Raw genomic sequence first — 19,949 nt, forward strand, 5'->3', positions numbered from 1 at the left:
AAGACCACTTATAAAACTGGTCTTACAAACTAGGACAGGCTTTGTATAAGACAAGCGAGTAAGGGTGTGTGTAAGATTTATTTTATTTTTTATGGATTTACAAATAATTCTTATCTAAATGAAGACAGATAAGATCATTCTCTTTATCCTGACAACTCACTGTCTTGAGATCATGAAGGAGCCTCTGGCCATTCCCATGAGCACAGAATTGGATTCTAAGTACTGCTTGGAATATTGCTTTTCTGCTGGAGCCCCCTGAATAGCCACTCATGAAGGTTGGGGGACCCACTGGGATGTCGTTTGCAGCATGGCAAACTGCAGTTGGGGTGGGGGAGCTGGCAGAAACCAGGGAACTGCTCCTTTGTGTGAGTGGAAGGCTTTCCTCTTGAGCTAGGGCTCCATTTGGTCCAAGCCAATGCTTTGTATATTATATCAATGTCATTAGGGATTATGTAATCCCATTGTATTGAAATTATTCATCTTTAAATTTGGGAAAATAGGAAGCTGCAATTTTTATATTTTGTTTAAAGTATTTGTATCCTGCCCCTCCAGTGCAATAATGCTCGAGGCAGCTCACAACAATAACAAAATCATAAAACAGATAAAACAATGGAAACAGTATGAAGTAAAAAACAAAACAGATAAAACACTAAGCAGTGTAAAGTTAATAGATAAACTAAAACACACCCAATTAAAACTGGATATTAAAACATTTTTTAAAACCCCATTAGATACAAGCTGCAGTAAAAGACATTAGAAACTCTCTCTAGACAAATGAGTTTTAAGATCTTAAAAACAAACAACCAAAAAACAAAACAAAACAAAACAAACCCTGAGGGAGGGTACATGGTGAACTCCTTCTGGGAGGACATCCCAGAGGTAAGGGACCACAACCAAGAAGTCACCACCAACCAAATCTCAATCAGTGGCAGACCTGTGAGCAGGGCCTGAGGTGATGCACAGAGGGTCCTGGCTGATTTGTATGGATGAACATGGTCTGACAGGTACCCTGACTCCAAGCCATGAAGGACTTTACAGGCAAAACCAGCACTTTGAATCTAGCCAGGAAGCAGACTGGTAACTAGTGAAACTTCCACAGGATGGATATAATATTTAAGAAGTGACTCATGCCCTGAGCATCTTTATGGTAGCATTTTGGATTAGTTGAAGCTTCCAAATTATCTTCAAGGGCAGCCCCATGTAGAGTGCATTTCAGTAATCCAGTCTGGGTATCAGCAATGCATGAAGGACTGAGGTCAGGTCTGACTTCTCCAAGTAGGGCTGCAGCTGGTGTAACAGCCATACAGTACATCACTCCACAACCTGTGCTCCAAAGACAGCATTGGGTTCAGATGTACACCTAAGCTGCAAACTTTGTCCTTCAAGGGCAGTGTGACTCCCATCCATAAGGGCTGTCCACGTAATCAGACCGTTTGTCTGTCTAGCTCAGTACTGTCTTCGCCTACGTGGCAGTAGCGATTCAGGACTTTAGGCAGGATTTTTTCTCAGCCTTACCTGGAGATGCCAGAGATTGAACCTGGGACCTTCTGCATGCTAAGCAGATGCTCTGCCGCTGAGCTCTGGTCCCATCCCCAACATGCTCATTGGGCAAAAATGGCTTGGTTAGTTATTATGAGTTATAGCAAAAATTATTCATGATAGTTAATAATAAAAATAATGATAAGTATTTATAAAATTAAAAATATCATCACCCTACCCTAAATCAACTTCATGAATTGCCACAATGAGGCTATTCCCACGATCAGCAGAAATCGGGCTAGGGGAGCCTAGCCCGATTTCGGATGATCGTGGGAGCCCCCAGGCTCGCAGCTGAGCCTGGTTGCCTCCTGGCGGTTAACCCACCTAAGTACCCCTTCCCTTAAACAGGGTTTGCAGAGCAAGCATTCCGCAAACCCAGTTTTTCTGATTGTGAGAAGCCGTGGCTACTCACGAGTAGACCCCCGGAGGGGAGGCGAAAAGCCGTCTCCTGGCTCCGGGGGTCTCTCTGCTCGCGCAGGGCATACTGGAGCTTCCAGGGGCTGCGTGGCCCCCAAACTCCCCAGCCCCCGCTGGCTCCGTCACTGTGCCAGCAATTGTGTGGGTGGCCGATCTGGCCGCCCAGGGCTCCTGCCCTCCCCACTTCCCTTCCCAAACTGGGTCTCACTGATTGGAGACCCGATCCGGGTCTCACTGATTGGAGACCCGGAGTCTCACTGATCATGAGACCCGGCTCTGTGTATATTCTAACCCCAACTCCCCCCAAAACTGACTCCTCCTTTACCCAAACATCGCAACATAACACAGCATGGAATTGGTAACTGTTGGAAACTTGCCAAATCTTCAGTTGGGAAAGTTATAGATCTGCACTGTACAATAATTCTTTGGCAGATTACAATACAGGGACCAACCTCCAGCTTCCCTGGCAATTATAATCCAACAGAAAATGATGAGAAATATGGTGACAATAGAGGGCTTACTAAATCATTTTTTTAAAAATTTCCCCCCAGACTTATTCACGTTGGAAAGTCTTCAAATGTATAAGCCATTGTAAGGGAAGTGTAGACCTTTTGCAGTATGAGCAACAATGAAATAAACATACTTCAAAAAGTCAATGGGTTTATTCTTTAAAGATCTTTAAAGTTGTGTTTGGGGTTTCTGGATGTTACAATAGTATTCATAACCAATGCATGTTAAAGGGAAGGTACTGTGTGCTGCTATTTGGTCATTTGTTTTCTAGAGAGTGACTCTTTTCATTTCACTTGGAGAGTGAATATTGCAATATAGGTGTCAGTAGTTGACATCCAAAGTGACCTAGTGAGGACTCAGTGGGAGCTGCATCTTCAAAGCTGGAGTCTGCTCATAATGCAGCCAGAGACCTTCCCAACTGCTGCTGTGTCCACATGCAGGGGAGGTGGAGGAGTGATTTTGGGTGATCTTCGCTGTCTCTGGAAGTGCCCTGGGTTTAAAAAAAATGGTTCTTAGGGCTGTGCAACCTTTAGGGACATATTTTCAGAAGGCATAGGGCAGCAAAGAGTGCCAAAAATAGCACTCCCTCATGAACAGTAGGGATGTGCATGAAAGGTTTGTGCAGGTGCCGGTGGGGAGGAGAGCTGTTCCCTTAAGCAGCAGGTTTAGCAGGTCTTTTCTTGCTCTGCTGCTGCCCCACTGCTTTTCCAGGCATGGCACTTGCTCTCCCAAAGGCTGCCCGTGGCTGTGGCACTATTCCCTGCAGGCTGTGCACAGCGTCGGCACGCACATGGCTGCTGCGTTGCATGGTGGCCTTTTGCGCAGTCAGCATGGTGTATGTGAATGCCAGTGCCGCACCACACAAAGCCTGCAGGGAACAGAGCTGCAGTCACGTGGTGGAAAGCAGTGAGCCAGCAGCAGAGCAGGCAAGGATCTGTTTATCTGCTTCTTGAGAGAACCTCTCTCCACCCTGCCAAACTGGTTCAGCTGTGGGAGTCCAAGTTGGTCTGGCGCTTCCCAAAGGAAGCACCAGACCGGCTCGTGCACATCTCTAATGCACACAGTGATCGTGGGGAAGCTCTCCACAGCTTGGACATGTCTTTATGGTGCATCCATGCTGCATTGCTCTGGATATCAGCCAATGTGAACAGATGTAGTGATCGTGGGGAAGCTCTCCACAGTGTGGACGTGTCTTTATGGCGTATCCATGCTGCATTGTTCTGCATGTCAGCCAATGTGAATAGTCTCAGTTTTGGAGTTTGTAACGACTGCCTGAGAGGCAGACATTCAACAAGTGAATTGGTTCTCAATATGGTGATTGAAAAAGAGATCTCTACCTTTCACACAACAGTTAAAGGCAACCTGATTTGGCCATGTTAGGGTGATTCTTCTATGTTTTTAAAATTATTTTTTTGAAAAACTTGTGTACCACCTTTTTACATTACTGTAAAAATGGGCAATAAAATAAAAGTAGTGAACAGCAAAATAAATCTTGCTGTTTTTCAGAATTGTTAGATAAATGGTTATAAAAGTACAGGCGCACATCCTTTTTGAAATGGTGGAGGGAAATTAATTTAACATTTAACAGCCATTTTTAAATGTTACAGCTGTACAATTTATTGGCAAGGAATGTTGTGGTTTAGACAGGCTATATTTTGTATTCTGTGCAGGTATTTGATCAAGTAACTCCAGATGCCACTAAAAATAATAATCCTCTTTTCATATTCAGGTTTATTTTGAGAGTATTGTTCAAGCAGTGTTAAAATGATTCAGAGGCACTTAGCTTTAAGCTGTTTGTGCTGGATGCAGATAAAAATCAATTGTTAACTTCAGTTCTTTTTTCACAGAAGTAAAATGTTCCAATAACTTTGGGAACAGTCTAATTTTGATGTATAGTGAAAGGAGGAAAAATATGATCAGATATGGATAGGGTGATGATGTGATGGCTTTCATGAAACCTGTTAGATCACTGAAGCACAGCTAAAGGGGGCACTTTTGCATGGGCCTTTAATTATACCCATCCTACTAACCCCTCTCTGGAGCTATCATACAATCACCCCTTCACATTCAACTTGGTAAACAAAATTGATAAATGAGCAGCATTAAGACTGGAGGCAATCATCTCAAGGGCAAAAAGACGTAAGCTGGAAAAGAGGCAATTGCCCTCTTTGCTTTATGCTTTCTATGTGAGTTCTTGTCAAGAGGCAGATGTTATGATGTAGAAGATGACAGAGCTACTGTACCTTTAACAGTACGATAGCAGGAGGCTTTTCAGCAGCTGCAGCAGCATTTCTCAGCTTTGCACTGACAAAATTCACTTCTCTACATAATTAAACTGTTAAAGTCCAGGAGGCCTCATCCTCCTTTACATCTAGTTACACCTGTATCCAGGGGTTACGACCAATTTTAGCAATTTAATGTGTTTTAAGCTGGAAATAAAGGCCATTTAACATCCATGTTAGAAGTCAAAAATGCAAAAAAGCAAATAGTGAGTAAGGTAAACTTTGCCAACAGTGGAAGTAACTGGCTGTTAGCAATAGCAATAGCACTTACATTTATATACCGCTCTATAGCCAGAGCTCTCTAAGTGGTTTACAATGATTTAGCATATTGCCCCCCATTATTCTGGGTACTCATTTTACTGACCTCGGAAGGATGGAAGGCTGAGTCAACCTTGAGCCCCTGGTCAGGATCAAACGTAACCTTCTGGTTACAGGGCGGCAGTTTTACCACTGCGCCACCAGGGGCTCTGTTGTTGGAGGGGTAATGAATTCCCCTGGAAAGCCCCAAAATGAGCCTAGATGGCCTGCTGCAATAGTTTAATGGGACTGACGCATGCCCTTCAGATGCAGCTCATAGCTGTGTGGGAAGACAGGGCTGATTACATCATTTTCCCCCATGGGGTCAGGATTCAGTAGTCCTATGCCTTTATAGGATGACACTGGATGAATATTTCTGACCATAATAAAATCATTATTTCCTATCCTGTGTGACTTGTTTAAGAACAGAGAGGGCCAACAGAGAGCGCTCTTCCATCTGACCCCCGCAAAGTATCCCCAGGCTAGTACATGTTGATGCACAAACTCTAACAGCATTACTTCAGGATGTTTTGTTTTTCTCCTACGGTTTTCTTCCTTTCACGCTACAGCACCTTAATGAAAACCTGGCAAGACTCACAGCCAAATTTGAGAAAGCCACAGCGGAGAAGCTAAAATGTCAAGAAGAAGCTGAAGCCACTGCGAAAACCATCTCCCTTGCAAATCGACTGGTAAGAATAGTTGGATGAGGCTTGGGGTGTGTGAAGAGCAAATTGTGGGTGGACCTATGAAGGACTTCTGCTCTGCTTTTGGTGCTGTATGTAGAACTGGAAATGCTTCTAATGCTAGAAAATGTGTACAGGTCTGGTTCTAAATGAGCACTGAAAGCAGTCTAAGTTAGTTTTGCAGTAAGAAGTAATTAGTCAGTCAGAGCATTATAGCTAGAGCACCCCTTTCTTCTTTGTTCTTTGCTTCCTTCTGCTTTTCTAGGGGTATATTGAACAGCTTCCAGTAATTGAGGGGAGAAATAAAGGGACAGCCAAGACTTGTGACCTCTCAAATGAATGGTGGTATGTGAATAAGAGAGAATTATCATTGTCAAATTAGTGAGTCAGTGTGGGAGTAGATTCAGCAGAATTAAGAGACTGGTGTAAACACAGTTCGTGCGAGTATTAATGCTGTCTGACGGCTTAGGATTTATACATTGGATTGTACTAGACTAGGCTTATGTGCAAATGGCAACAATGCACATCATTACATTCATAGCCTTGGAATCATGTGGCAACAATTTTCCATTCCGTTCCAAATGCCATTCTCATATTTTCGTCATTCATATCTGATGGCAGTGTATGTCTATGTTGTCTGGTTTTGTGAATGATACATAGCTGTTGGCATAGCAGCCATTCACCAACTCCAGCTGCTGTGAAAGGAAACCTTTAATTTCAGATTTTAATGAGCATATGGGATTTTAATGAGCACTGTTTGCCCTTTATCTTTGCAATAAGTCTCTATTCAGGTGTATAGCTCCATCATGTTGTATTCAGCAAAAGCCCTGCCTTGCTTGTTAAACAAGAAATAAAAGGTGAAGGGCTGTTGGTTGCTTGTGGGTTAGAATATTGTACTGAGTCAAACACGTTTTCAGCAATTCAGGGAAAAAAAAAAACCCCAAACAGGTCTATAGCATCATTAGGGCTACAGTCGTGAAACCACGGTCTCCATCGTATCTCCTAACTTCAGTAGCACAAATCTAGAGTAAGTTATATTGGGACCACAGTTTATAGAAACGAGTGCTGAGTGCTGAGCTCCATTGCCTTCAGTGTAACCAAACTAATATAAACGCAAGTACAGTGGCTGAAGTAGTTTATAGAATTTACTGTATGCAGTTTAAAAGTATCTTACTCTTAATGGTGATCTTCTTTATCAGTATTTCCTTCATTATTTCTAAAATGCTTCAAGATATTTAGGCTGGGACAGGGAGGTATTTGTTAATGCAGTGAAAATTATCTTTCACTATAGCTGAAATGTCTTTCCTGTTCTGGCTTAAATGATGTTATGGCTAATTTAAACTGAACACATTCATTCAAAGTCTAGCCTAATTAAAAAGTTGAACATTAAATTTCATACAGATAAATGCGGCATCCTAGAATAATTAACACAAGCGGCAAGCAGTAAGTATGATACTTTTTCCCATCATGCTTTTCCAGCACCAATCTTGGACCATTCTTCATTTCACCAGCAAGTGGAGCTAGTAATTTCCACATTCACTTTTGAGTTTATTTACAAAGGAATTAGAGTTTAGCTTTGAGGCTGTTACCAAACTCACTCATAGAGAAGCCAATTAAAAAGTGAAAGAAGGGAAAGAGCAATAACAACTAATTAGCATGGAGGGTGATCTCTTAATTAAGATGGAACTGGTAAAATGGAAGATTTTGTTTGGAACCCAGATGTGGGACATTTTTCAACCTCAGGCTTTCTATTTTTAAGTCTGACTTGTCCTGCTTGGCACCTGTGTGATTTGTGCACTTTCTGACCAATTTAGACAAAATGAGGGTGTTTGTATCCCAAGCACAACAGAAAATCAGAGACTTTGAACACTAACTTCCTTTGTACACATGCAAAGCAGTAATTCAAATGCCAGACAGAACATTTTTGTGGTCTGCAGAAGGGGAATGCTGAAGACGGAAACAGATTTTATTTTTGTATTTCTGGAAGCAGATATAGAAGCTATTCCCATGAACAGTAGAAAGCGGGCTAAGGGAACCTAGCCTACTTTCTACTGATCTTTGGAACCACTGGGCCCGCAGACGGGCCCGGTGGTTCCAAGGCGGCTAGCCCACCTAATTCCCCCTCCCCATAAATGAGGTTAACAGAGCAAGTGCTCCGTTTACCTCATTTTTGTGCTTGCATGCAGCCGCGGTACATAGCGGCACAAGAGTAGAGCCCTGACTGGGAGGCTGCAACCAGCCTTCCGGCCTTGGGAGTCTCTCCAGAATGCTCTGTGTGCTTGTGCGGGGCATCCTGGAACTTCCGGGGGCCAGGCGGCCCCTGATCCCTGCAGCCTCCACCGGCTCTGTGACGGAGCTGGCAGTTGTGTGGGCGGCCGATCTGGCTGCCCAGGGCTTGGAGGCTGCTGGTCTGTGATTAGATCAAAGCCAATTTGAGCCATGTCTCAGTCCTGGAATATGTGGTCTTAGTTAGGAAGCCCGCGTGTTCAGTGTCTGGACTCATTCTTGAAAGATGTGGAGTCAAAATAATGATGGACTTTTGAAAACAAGCAGAGTGTATTTTTCTCAACATTATGTTACAGCACCCTGCCTCCCACACATCTGAGATATATGTGCTGATTTGTATATTATGTATATTAATTGTGCAATTCCTTTTGATCAAAGCACAACTGGTACAACTTCTTGTAGAAGCAAATGTTAAAGCTTCAATCTGCCAGATCCGATTACATATTATTCTTCATATGCACATTATAAGATTTCAGATCCGTTGGGTTCTGCTGCTAGGTATGCATCCTCTGTGATTGATGTATAATCATCTCCTAATGAACAGTTGCCTTTTTCAATCATCAAGATTACTTGTATTATTTTGATTCGTTTGAACCAACTGACTCAGGAAATTGAGTACCTGAACAGAACTCTCCTCCTATAGTGGATGTGCATTTTCCTTGATTTGGGAGAGCAGCGTGGGTGATACCTATTTGGATTTCCATTTGCCAAGTGCTATGAGAAGTTTGCTTTGCTTTCTGGTTCGTTCAAACAAACAAAAAACAACCACCCCTATCTGCCAATGGGATAGTAATTGAAGAACTCTTGTAATGCTAAATATCTTGTCATGTCATAGCATTTTCCATCTCAAAATATGTCAGTCAGAATTTTAGCTAAGTTAGCATGCTATTTTTGTGTTTTTTTTATGAAATATGAACTACTTCATATTCTAGTCTGCTTTCTCTAAATACATAATTGGTTTTTGCTGTTTAGGAATGCTCTTTTGCACAATGTGTGTTCTAAAACTATGACCTCACAATGAGGCTTCTCTTCTTTCTTTATAATTTATTTCCACAGTCGTGTCAAAAGAGGATTCTCAAGTTTAAAAATAAATAAAATGAAATTATAATTAAAAAAGCAATTGAGCAGTAAAAACAATCTTCAAAACCAACAGCGTAAGTGTGAATTAACCCAGAAAGTGTGAGAATGCAACATTTTAGATCTGGCCTCTCTCCAAAGAGCATGTTCTATAACAAGGGTTCCCAGTTTTGGGTCCCCAAACATTGATGGACTACAACTTCCATCATCCCTACAATTGCCAAAAGCCATTGGAGTGTGGGATGATGGGAGTTGTAGTCCAACAACATCTGGGAACCCAAAGTTGAGAACCCCTGTTCTATCACTGTGGTGATGCCACTAAAAAAGATACTGCCTTGGACAGTACACAGATCAAAGCCTCCATTTTCTGATTTTAAATACTGAAGAAGATGATGTAATGTTTTATATTTTTGAGGAAAGGAGAGGTGAGATTGGAAAGTCCCTAGGGTTTAAACTAGTACAGGTTTCTCATTGGTTTCAGGCACTCCTTGTGTAGTGTAAGCCAGAATTCATGGATCCTGATTACATAGATCCTGTGCCAGACACCATGGATGGCATAACTGAAAAGCTTAGCATAACTGAAAGGGTTCAGCAAAATGATCACCAGTGATGTGACTGTTAAAACACTGCATGTTTTTCAGAGATGCAAACTTTTCAGTTAATCATGAGTTGCACACACAACTTTGTGTTAAATGTGCCTCCTGGAAGGGTAGTTCCCTTTAACAAAGCTCATTTATCTGTTCAATTAGAAGAAAGAAGCCCGTAAGGTCTTACTTCTTAATGCTGCCTAGTGCAAAGTTGTAACATGAATCAAGTGATGTATCTATGCAGGTCATAAATATGACCATTTTGGCATTATTTCTATATTCCTGAATTTCTCCTTTGTGTCCTCTCTCAGTAAAACTTTGCTCTTCTGGATCATTAACCTATGTTTGCAGGCTCTTGTCTATCTGTATGTTTGCTTCTGTGACAGTGGAGAACCCTAAAAAGGCTGGGTTGGATTCTTCTGCATAGGAGGGAGGCTAACCACCAACACACGTCTTTACATTTGGACACACCTGAATTTTACTAACCAGCTATTTCCAGTTATTAACTAGCTATTTCCAGTGCTAACCAGCTATTTCATTTTTATGAATACAAACTGATATGGTAGAATGGCATCAGATGCTTTGGATTAAACATATTTTTGAAATATGGTTAGCTTATCTCTGAAGTATTTTTAAAAAGTCACCCCTAAGCTGAGTCCCAGTGTGACAGCCATCTTGGCTCAACTAGGCCAGGCCCTGGATCCTTGGCAGGATAAAGATATGTTGCATTACGTTTGTTGGGGGAAAATTGATTCTAACATTCTCCTCAACTGCACATCGGAGTTTCTAATCTTTCTTCACCAATATTCATTTGTTTATACAATTGCAATATCTTCAATGTGACACCTAGACAAAAAACCTGTTTTCCAAAAAAGAAGTTTCAAAAGTAAAGAAAGGTTAGGGGCCTTCGTGGCATCACTCATCTCCAACAGTAATTGCACAATGTAGAAAAAGCCCTTGGAGCTGCAGATTTGCTGATGGAAGTGTGAACTCTTCCCACATAGGGTTGCCAGGTCCAGATGGTTAAAAAAAAGTCGATATCGGTCACACACAAAATGGAAATAGAGGACACTTCCACCTAAAAAGTCTCCATGATGCATAAAATTTGCATATTTTTATTGGTATTATATATGCATATTTTGATAAAAATTGGGTAATTTGAGAATAAGTACAGCTGACCACTGTGCAGCTGATGACCAGGTGAACTGTATGTCTGCTCAGTCTGCTCTCTAGGTGCTGTTCTCAAGGCCCCTTCTTCCTAAGCGTAAATTCATCTCCTGGTTAGGTTTACCACCCACACAGTCCTCTGTCCTCCTCGCCCACAGGTCACCCAACCTGCTCTCCCCAGCCAGCCCAGCAACTTCACCTCTTGGCTCAAAGCAGGGCAGCCAGCTAGCTGCCAAGCCAGTCTCTCTGCATGTGGCACAGTGGTGCGTGCACGGTCTCCCACTCACCTGCTGCTGTCTACTACATACATTTACATACTGCGTTTCAACAGCATGTTTCACAATGGTCATCAAAGAAAAATAAATAATAAAATGCTCCCCTATCCCAAAGGATTCACTATCTAAAAAGAAGCACAAAGTAACACCAGCATCAGCCTCTGAAGGAATGCTGTGCTGGGGTTGGACAAGGCCAGTTGCTCTCCCCATGATAAAGATTCACCGCTTTAAAGTATGCCGTCGAGTCGATTCGACTCCTGGTGCCCACAGAGCCCTGTGGTTTTCTTTGGCAGAATACAGAAGGGGTTTACCATTGCCTCCTCCTGCTCAGTATGAGATGATGCCTTTCAGCATCTTCCTATATTGCTGCTACCCAATATAGGTGTTTCCCATAGTCTGGGAAACATACCAGTGGGGACAGGGGCGTATCAAGGTTGGAGTGGGCCCAGAGACAAGATTTTAAAATGCCCCCCCCTCACTGAAGCTCAGCTCATGAAGCTTATATATATATATATATATAGAGAGAGAGAGAGAGAGAGAGAGAGAGAGAGAGAGAGAGAGAGAGCGTGCCTATGTGCCACAATAGAACATCATCCTAAATGATTTTTTTAAAGGTTTTGTAAATTGTGGATCATGCAAGTCATTAGAGAAAGATGTGCTGTTCTAGTAGCTCCAGGTCTTAACACTCACATCAATTTCGGAGGATGAATGCAACTGAAGGAAGCCCGGGCGGGTGTGCGGCTGGGGGAGTCAGTCATGTCACTTGCCTCGGGGGGGGGCAAGGCAATGGGCCCCCAGACAACTGTCTCCCCTTGCCCTATTATAGTTACGCCCCTGAGCAGGGATTCAAACTGGCAACCTTCTGCTTGTTAGTCAAGCATTTCCCCGCTCCGCCATTTAAGTGGTTTCACCACTTTAACAGGTAGCTTTTTACTCAGTTAGCAGGGGTAACTGCTGAGTAAAGTTAGTTAACTAATTGCTAACTTATTGCCCCCACCTCATGAAGAAGCAAGCAAGCTGCACCTTCCAGGCCCACCTATCCGTGCTCCTGCATCACGTGGCTCTGCAACCTGCCACTGAAGCACAGCCTCCCCTCTGGCTTCCCCATTGGATGGATGGTCAGTAGGATGCCAGCAGGAGAAGGAGACAAAGGAAAGAAAAGCTGCTCATGAGAGCAAAATGTTCCAGCTGCTCCCATAACTTCAGACACAAATTTTTAAAAAGTTGTTTTGTCCCCAAAATAGTCGCATGTCTTCCGCAAAGGTTCCTAGGTGGCAACTCTATTCCTACTTCTTCCCAGGGTGTATCTATTCCTACTTCTTCCCAGGGTGGATGAGGAGATAAGTCACTCATTGCCAACAGAAGATTAGCATTCACAGGAATGAAAAATTGCTGAAATCCAACTTCATTTCCTAGAGCCTTGTTGTGCAGTATTTGTTTCTCCACCACTCCCAAAATATGGGATTTCCTGTTTGTGACACACAACAACTGTGCCAGAGTGCAAAAAATATGTGTATATGACATGCAGGTGAAGGCTAATTTTCTACTCATCGTTTTAGGTTGGAGGCTTGGCCTCTGAAAATGTGAGATGGGCGGAATCGGTGAAAGACTTCAAGCGGCAAGAGAGTGCATTGTGTGGTGATGTCTTGCTAATAACTGCCTTTGTCTCCTATCTGGGTTACTTCACGAAGAAATATAGGCAAGACCTGATGGACTGTGTGTGGAAACCATATTTGCGCCAACTAAAAGTGAGCATTTGTCGCATTCTTATGTGCATCTTATAGAATCTGTTTTGAGCTATGGACATCTGTATAGTTCTGAAAACATGACAGGATGTTGCTTGTGCTGGACCAAGATCTAGAACTGACTTTGAAAGGGTTCAATTTTTCTGGTATTATAGTCCTTGGAGGGAGATTTCTTCACCTACCCAACTTGCTTTGAATGAATAGTTGGGGTGTTTTTCATTTTTTTTTAATATTAGTTTGTTGTGTTGGAATTTCTGATTCTTCCTCATCCTCCATTTTTGTTTGTTTCTATCCATTATTGTTATCGCTGAAATGTCAAGCAAGAATATCACAAAAGCTGACATAGCTCTATATAATGTATGATTATTTCAGTGAGAAATAATGCCTGAAAACATCTTAATGGTTCCAGTCCCAAGCCCTTCTGGCTAAGATCAGCTGGCTCCCTGGCATGTATGCTGTGTCTTTCTAGAACTGCTAACACTGCCCTGAAGCACAACAGCAAACCTGTGAATGTGTTAATTATGTTGTGCAAAAGTACAAGGTGTAATCTGATCCTGTTCTATCAAGCTGTCAATTTAGCCTGCTCCAGAGCTCATTATTTGAAGTTTCTGCCCCATTGGTTGGTTTGCACACAAAAGAGCATAACAAACCATCAAAACAGGAGTGGGGAGGGCTAATTGTGAAAAGTTGGTTTGGTTATATTTCCAGTAACTTTCTACTTCTGGATTCTAGGCTAAAGTTTGAAACCATAAATAAAGCATGTTCTGTGGTCTATTTGCTTGAATACCAAGAGCGGGGATGGCTTTTCCATACAACAAGTGAGGCAGTTGCTTCAAGCTGCCGATTATTGGGGCACCAGCGAAGTGGCAAGATATCCTTGTGCCCCCTGCTTTTTAAAAGAAGGAGGGAAAGAAGGAGAGGAGGGTGCGCACAAGGGGGACCTCAGATGCCTAGAGGCCCTGAGCCGCTACTGACCACTGGGGCAGACAAAAAAGAAAACCATTTTTTAAAAAGTCTTATGATGTTAGTTTGCAAGTTACTTAGGAGTGTAGTAATTTGGAGGAGGCAGCCAGAAGCATCCTAATCTCTCTTAAAGGAAGGGACATGAGTGAAACTGTGGCTCAAAAAGATTATCCTCTGCCAGAAGCTTGTGTTTACCCCCAGATGAGAACACGTTGAAAAGGATGCTCTCTTTGGATGTATGCAGTGAAGCCAGAATGGGTGTATAGTTTCTTTCTAAAGTTGCAGAAATGATGTTTTCCCTTTATTTTGTTTTTGTGCCACCCATTGTTGCTGGTTTTTTAAAATGTATTAATTACATTTATATCCCACCTTCCCTCCAAGGAATTCAGGGTGGTATACATAGCTCTTCCACCACTTTTATCTTCATAACAACTTTGTTAGGTAGATTAGGCTGTGAAATACTGCTTGGCTCAAAATCACCAAGTGAGCTTCATGGCTGTGTGGGATTTGCCTAACCCTAACCTGCCTAAGACTTGGGTAGTGGGCAGTATACAAATACGTGAAATATATAAATAAACATGAGTGTCAAAATTCCATTTTTCTTTGTTCAGTGACATGTTTATAAATCCTGGTTTGTAGAGTTGCCATCTCTTTTTTCCTCCCTCACAGGGCTCTTGTGGTTTTTAACAGTTATATCATAAGCAGAAATTTTAGCAGCTGAAGCTTTTGCTGGCATGTGGATTCAGAAATGGAGAATGAGACATCTGCTGAAATTCTCTGCTATTTGCAGTTGTTAAAGACATAGGAGCCCTGCCAGCAAAAGCTGGCAACATTTGTTGGTAAATTGTGTTATAGGTATTCAGATTGCAATAGATTTTGGGATTTAAACATTTGCATTTGTAATCAGCTTAGTTCCTCTCTATTTGGTAATGACTGCTTTCTTTCCATTTTGTCCTTCATTCTATGACGTTCAAAAATTTGTATGTTCCTTTTACCAACAGTTGTTGATCCAGAAAGGGGAAAAAAAATCACCTTAGCAATTTCGTATCTCTCATGTTGTGAGGTATACCATAAAAAATCTAACTATAACGTGACCCCAAGGTTCACATGTTATAATCGGATAAGATGAACAGAACCAGAGACTATATAAAAATAACCCACAATTCTATAAGGTCATTGACACCACTGCTGTATGTGGGGGTGGGAAGGCAGGATCGGTCCTACCTCCCCCAAGACTATTGTGGCTTTTTTCCAGCGGTTTAACTCGCGGACCCACATGATCCGCACTGCAGTGAGTGGCATGGACATATGGAGGCTGAGGAAACTAAGCCCAGCTTCCAGAAATCCCACAATGCCCTGTGTGAGGAGAGTGGTACATTTTGGATTTGCCTGCTGCTGGATGGTTTTGCTGCCTGGCTATATGAACACTTGGGCTGCAGGCAGCCCAAGCGTTCATATGGCCGGGGAGTGGGGTAGAAGCCCTTCTACTTCACTGTAAACCTGGGTACAAAATCCGGGCCATCCTGATGAAGAGCAGTGGGATCAGGACTGATCCTGGTGCTGCTCACATGCAGCCCTACGAGGGTAGTGCTGCTTGTGTGAGTGGCCTTAATTATTTTGAACTCTTAGGAGTTTTAGATGAAAAAAACCAAAAATGTCCTCCTTGAATCCTGGGACTTTACTTCTGATTTTCCACTTTACAGTTGGTATTTGAAATTAATACATACATGAAAATGATCATGTGACACATTTTAGTTAGAAAAAATAAAACGTTGTACATGTGAGTATCAATGACTTTATGAAGAGCAAATGAGAGGAAATTAATTTGGTTTGAAATATTTGAGAACAACCATCCCAAGGACTGATTGTACCTTGGAACTAGAGAATGACCCTGTATAATCCCTGATTGGTTTGGGTGCTGTGCACAATGGCTCAGAATGGTACTGTGGGATATGCTTGTCATTTCTTTTCACTGAGCTGCAAGGTACTTTGTGCCTTTTGTTTTTGTCCCTTCCACAATGATACAGCAGGAAATGTGGAAGCACTCTTGAGTTGTGCCTCTTTGCTTAAAAACAGCTAGGCTTTAACTATCATAAGACACTGCGTGCCATATCCCTAACTACAGAGCCTCACTATTATGTTACAGAAATGGAAACATAAACTCATTTTGTCTGAACGTAGAGGCATTTGCTCTTGTCTGTAAGTCATGTGTCTTCTACTGCCCCAGGTTGCAATCCCTGTGACTCCCTCTTTGGACCCTTTGATGATGCTGACTGATGATGCTGACATAGCAGCCTGGCAGAATGGCGGGCTACCAGCTGACCGCATGTCCACTGAAAATGCCACCATCCTTACCAACTGTGAACGCTGGCCACTCATGGTTGACCCCCAGCTCCAGGGCATCAAGTGGATCAAAACCAAGTATGGTGAAGGCCTTAGGGTGACCCGGATTGGCCAGAAGGGGTGAGCAGGCATGACTGTGCAAAGTTGCAATGAAAAATTGATGGTCTTCAATTGTAGTGTCAATTTGATGTATATCCTGCTTCAGACTGTAGGAGCCAATTACATTTGCAGTAAAGCTCTCCAATTTGGCAGCTGTAGAACTTTTGTGTATTAACCTGCCTTTTTCATTACCAAGATTATAGAGATTTCTGATTAAACAGGGAGGAGCTGTGCAGAACTCGACTTGGTTACCATAGAAACCTCACTGAAACTGTTAGTATACTGAGGAGGAGGAGGGGGGAAATGAAGGAGGTTTGGCTGCACTCTGGGTACCAACTGGCTATGCGTGCGTCACACTGCAGTTTTCAGCACCGAGGATTTGGTTTCTGTTCTCCTGGTTTATCTGTAATACTACTTGGCCTTCCAGACTCAGGCCTATGATGGGGCAGGGATCCTGCAGGCTATGCTGTTGCAACTCCTCAAAAGGAAAAGTCTTTGGGAGGAAAAGAAATTGAGTTGCAGTTGTTCCCCTGTTCAGAAGATTGCTTAAGGAATTGTCTTCCACAGGGTATAGTGGGTATAGAAAATATTTCAAAACAGGCAAGGCTTACATGGGAGGCTAATTTATGTTCGGGTTTTTTGTCTCTTTGAATAGGGACTGTTTAGGGTTCTCACTGTGTTTGATGACAAATCAAGTCTATAATTTCATAGTCCTTAAAGAAATCACGATGTCTGTTCTGTTTTGTTATTGTTAGCATGTTTACACGCTCTGTTAATGTGCTTGGCTCGGGTTGTGTGCTTCTAGTAAAATATGGTAGGGGCAGGGACACTGTTAGGCATGGACCTGGGGACCCAGGTCTGTGTGCCTACTTTCCTAGAGGGCCCCATGATTTTCCCCAAGGGAAAAAAGGACCCCTTTTATATTGCCAGAATGGATTGGCCTAGAGTTCTGAAATTTGGCACAGATGTAGGACAAGTTAGCAGGACTCTGTGTTCTGATTTTGAAGCTGATCAGTCAATTTTTAATGATTTTTTTTAAAAACAAAAAACCCTCCGAAAATGTCTTATAGTGGCAGAAACTTACAGAAACTCCTGGAACTGAAGCCTCTCCTTGGACTATCATTGTGAAGGAATCCCCATGTGAAGGAATCTGCCCTTTGCCTTCATAAAGGCAGCATCCTTCTCAACCTTTACATTTCCAGAATGGCTGGGCTTAGGGTTCTGAAACTGGGCACACATGATGTCCAAAATGACAGGACTATATATTTTTATTTCAAGGAAATTGGTAAATCCTATTATTTTAAATGATTTTCCCCTACAGCAGTAAAGCTGGCAGAAAGAGTTATCTCTATCGACAGAGTACTTCACATCTAGTGAAAGTGGAATTGTTGCATCTGAATAAAAAACAAAAATGCACTATGCTCAAGTTGCTTTGTGATCCAAAAGGTCTGCATGAGAACTCTGAAGCAAGGGACATGTGTTGTGTCCCAGTTAGTTTGTGAATGGTTAAGAAGCTATGAGAATCCATTGGGGCTTTTGCAGGGGTCCCCCTGTAAGCTCATTAGGTCCAGGGTCCAAAATTAGCTAGCTCCAGGGTATGGGTCATAACCTGCTCTAGCTAGGAAAACTTGACTATCTTGTGTTAATGCAAAGCAGCTTAAATGAGAAAAACAAAACAATAACAAAACAATTTCTTGCAATATCCCTTGTGATATCTGTATATTGCCATCCTTCGAGCAGCATGTTATCACAGCTACTTACAAAGAACAGCACAAGAGCAATGAGAGACAAGAGGAAACAAAACCATTGTTGCAGAGTAATTACTTATCTTCTACAAGTAATTGCACAGGAAGCTTAGCTTTAGTTGCAGGAAACAAGAGCTTGAACATTTATTATTTCTTAAACATTAGCTAACAAACAAAACAGTCTCTTACTGTATGTAAGTGAGAGAGAACCTCTGTATTTGAATTCTAAGCTAACAGGAGGGAGGAACTTAGTCTCCACCCGCAAACCCAAACATAGACACAAAACATACAGACGAGCATGTCCCTAGACAAAAGCAGAGACAATGCCTATCTAGTAGGCTTGAGCCTGAAACATTTTTGGAGGCCATTATAAAGGCCTCTGAAACGTTTTGGCTGGGGGAGTGGGTTCGGAGTTTCAGTGCTGATGGGGGTGATACTTTAAGGGTGGGAGAGCGTGTACTCACCCCTCCCGTCACATTTCTCCTTCCAGCGCTCCATTATTTTCAAGCCCCTTGGGGTGGCAGCGTTCCTCCCTGCCGCCCCGTTGCCCTCATCATCCGGAAGTGGCCGGAAGTAGCGATTCCGCGTGCACGGCAGATGGACGTGCACGCGCACGCAACAGGCGCATATGCGATCGCTACTTCTGGCCACTTACTGCTGATGAGGGCAACGGGGCGGCAGGGAGGAATGTTGCCGCCCTGAGGGGCTTGAAAATAACAGAGCGCTGGCGGGGTAAATGTGGTGGGAGGGGTGAGTACACCCTCACCCGCCCTTAAAGTACCACCCCTGCCAGCGCCGAATCACCTTCGGGCACATCCCTACTATCTAGCAAATTCCAACAACCATATCAACAAGGATTTGCAGCAAAGGGTCCTGGGCCAGCCATTCCCCTTGAATAAAATGTGCATATTTTTAGATCTGCTCTCTGTGTCAACAATCCTGTTGAATTAAGAAACTGGATTTCCAATTTCAGAGCATGCCATTCATGATGGTCTATATAAATACACTCCCCTCCCGAAAGAGATTGGATGACATTTTATAGAATGGCCTGTTGAATATAGGAAAGTGGTGTAACCTATAATTCCTAAATAAAATATATAATTCCAGTGACATTGCCACCAAAGACTCTTAAATGTTGTCCGCATCTGATTTGTGTTAATTTAATTCCTATGACCTGTAAAAAGGGCACATACCTGAACTGTTTGGTTCAAATCCTAGTACTCGTAATGTCTGCATGTGATTCTAGAGCTTTCAAGAATTCCAACCTATTAGGTAGGATGGTCTGCCGGAAAAGGCTATTGGATCCAATAGGATTCCAAGAAGCCATGGAAGGCTTTATGGTTGGTCCTGCCAGTGATACTTTCGATGCCCTGGTTCAGACTTGGGATAATGAACTTACTAGGACAGTAGACATGATTGTCTCTAAGCACCCTCTCCAACCTGCTTCTATATTAGTCCCTTGGTATACAGAAGAACTATGTGGGCTGAAATAGCAAGGTAGACCATTAGAGAGCAAGTGGAGAAAGACTCAGCTCAAATCTGTCAGATTACAGAGTGCATTTGAAGATCTATGCTCTGGCAATGTGCGCAGCAAAGAAGCAATTCTTTTCTGCCTGCATTGCTTCTGCAAGCTCATGTTCAGTGGAATTGTCTTGCGTTGTGAGAGGGCTAGTACATGCCCCTCTACACTTGAATGAGAATTTTGATCCATCAATTACCCGTTGTGATGTGTTTCATGAGTTTTTTGGATAAAATATCTCGTATTCAAGCTGAACTACAGTTACTGCAGAACCAACTGTGGAGGTGTCCAGCAGTTCCTCTTGTATGATTAAATTGGATCAATTTCAGTTTGTGACTTCCAAAGATGTGGGCAAGCTGATTGGGACACTTCACCTTACTACCTGTTCTCTTGATCCTTGCCCTATGAGACTTAT

At 42.7% G+C, this 19,949-nt stretch overlaps 1 protein-coding gene across 9 annotated transcripts in view; it reads left to right on the forward strand.

The window, feature by feature from the left end:
• Positions 1–19,949, forward strand: part of DNAH9 (dynein axonemal heavy chain 9) — a 330,190-nt gene that overhangs the window by 216,938 nt on the left and 93,303 nt on the right. For 6 of the 9 annotated variants that reach the window (XM_053297116.1, XM_053297118.1, XM_053297119.1 and 3 more), the window contains 3 exons: positions 5,615–5,734; positions 12,680–12,868; positions 16,056–16,291. In XM_053297116.1, the coding sequence (XP_053153091.1) occupies positions 5,615–5,734; positions 12,680–12,868; positions 16,056–16,291 (545 nt within the window). Of the gene's footprint in view, positions 1–5,614; positions 5,735–12,679; positions 12,869–16,055; positions 16,292–16,579; positions 16,617–16,826; positions 16,844–19,949 lie in introns of those variants that run through there. The other 3 variants (XM_053297124.1, XM_053297123.1, XM_053297125.1) reach the window with 3 other exon arrangements.

The sequence above is a fragment of the Hemicordylus capensis genome, chromosome 2, assembly GCF_027244095.1.
Source record: "Hemicordylus capensis ecotype Gifberg chromosome 2, rHemCap1.1.pri, whole genome shotgun sequence".
Classification (NCBI taxonomy): Eukaryota; Metazoa; Chordata; class Lepidosauria; order Squamata; family Cordylidae; genus Hemicordylus; species Hemicordylus capensis.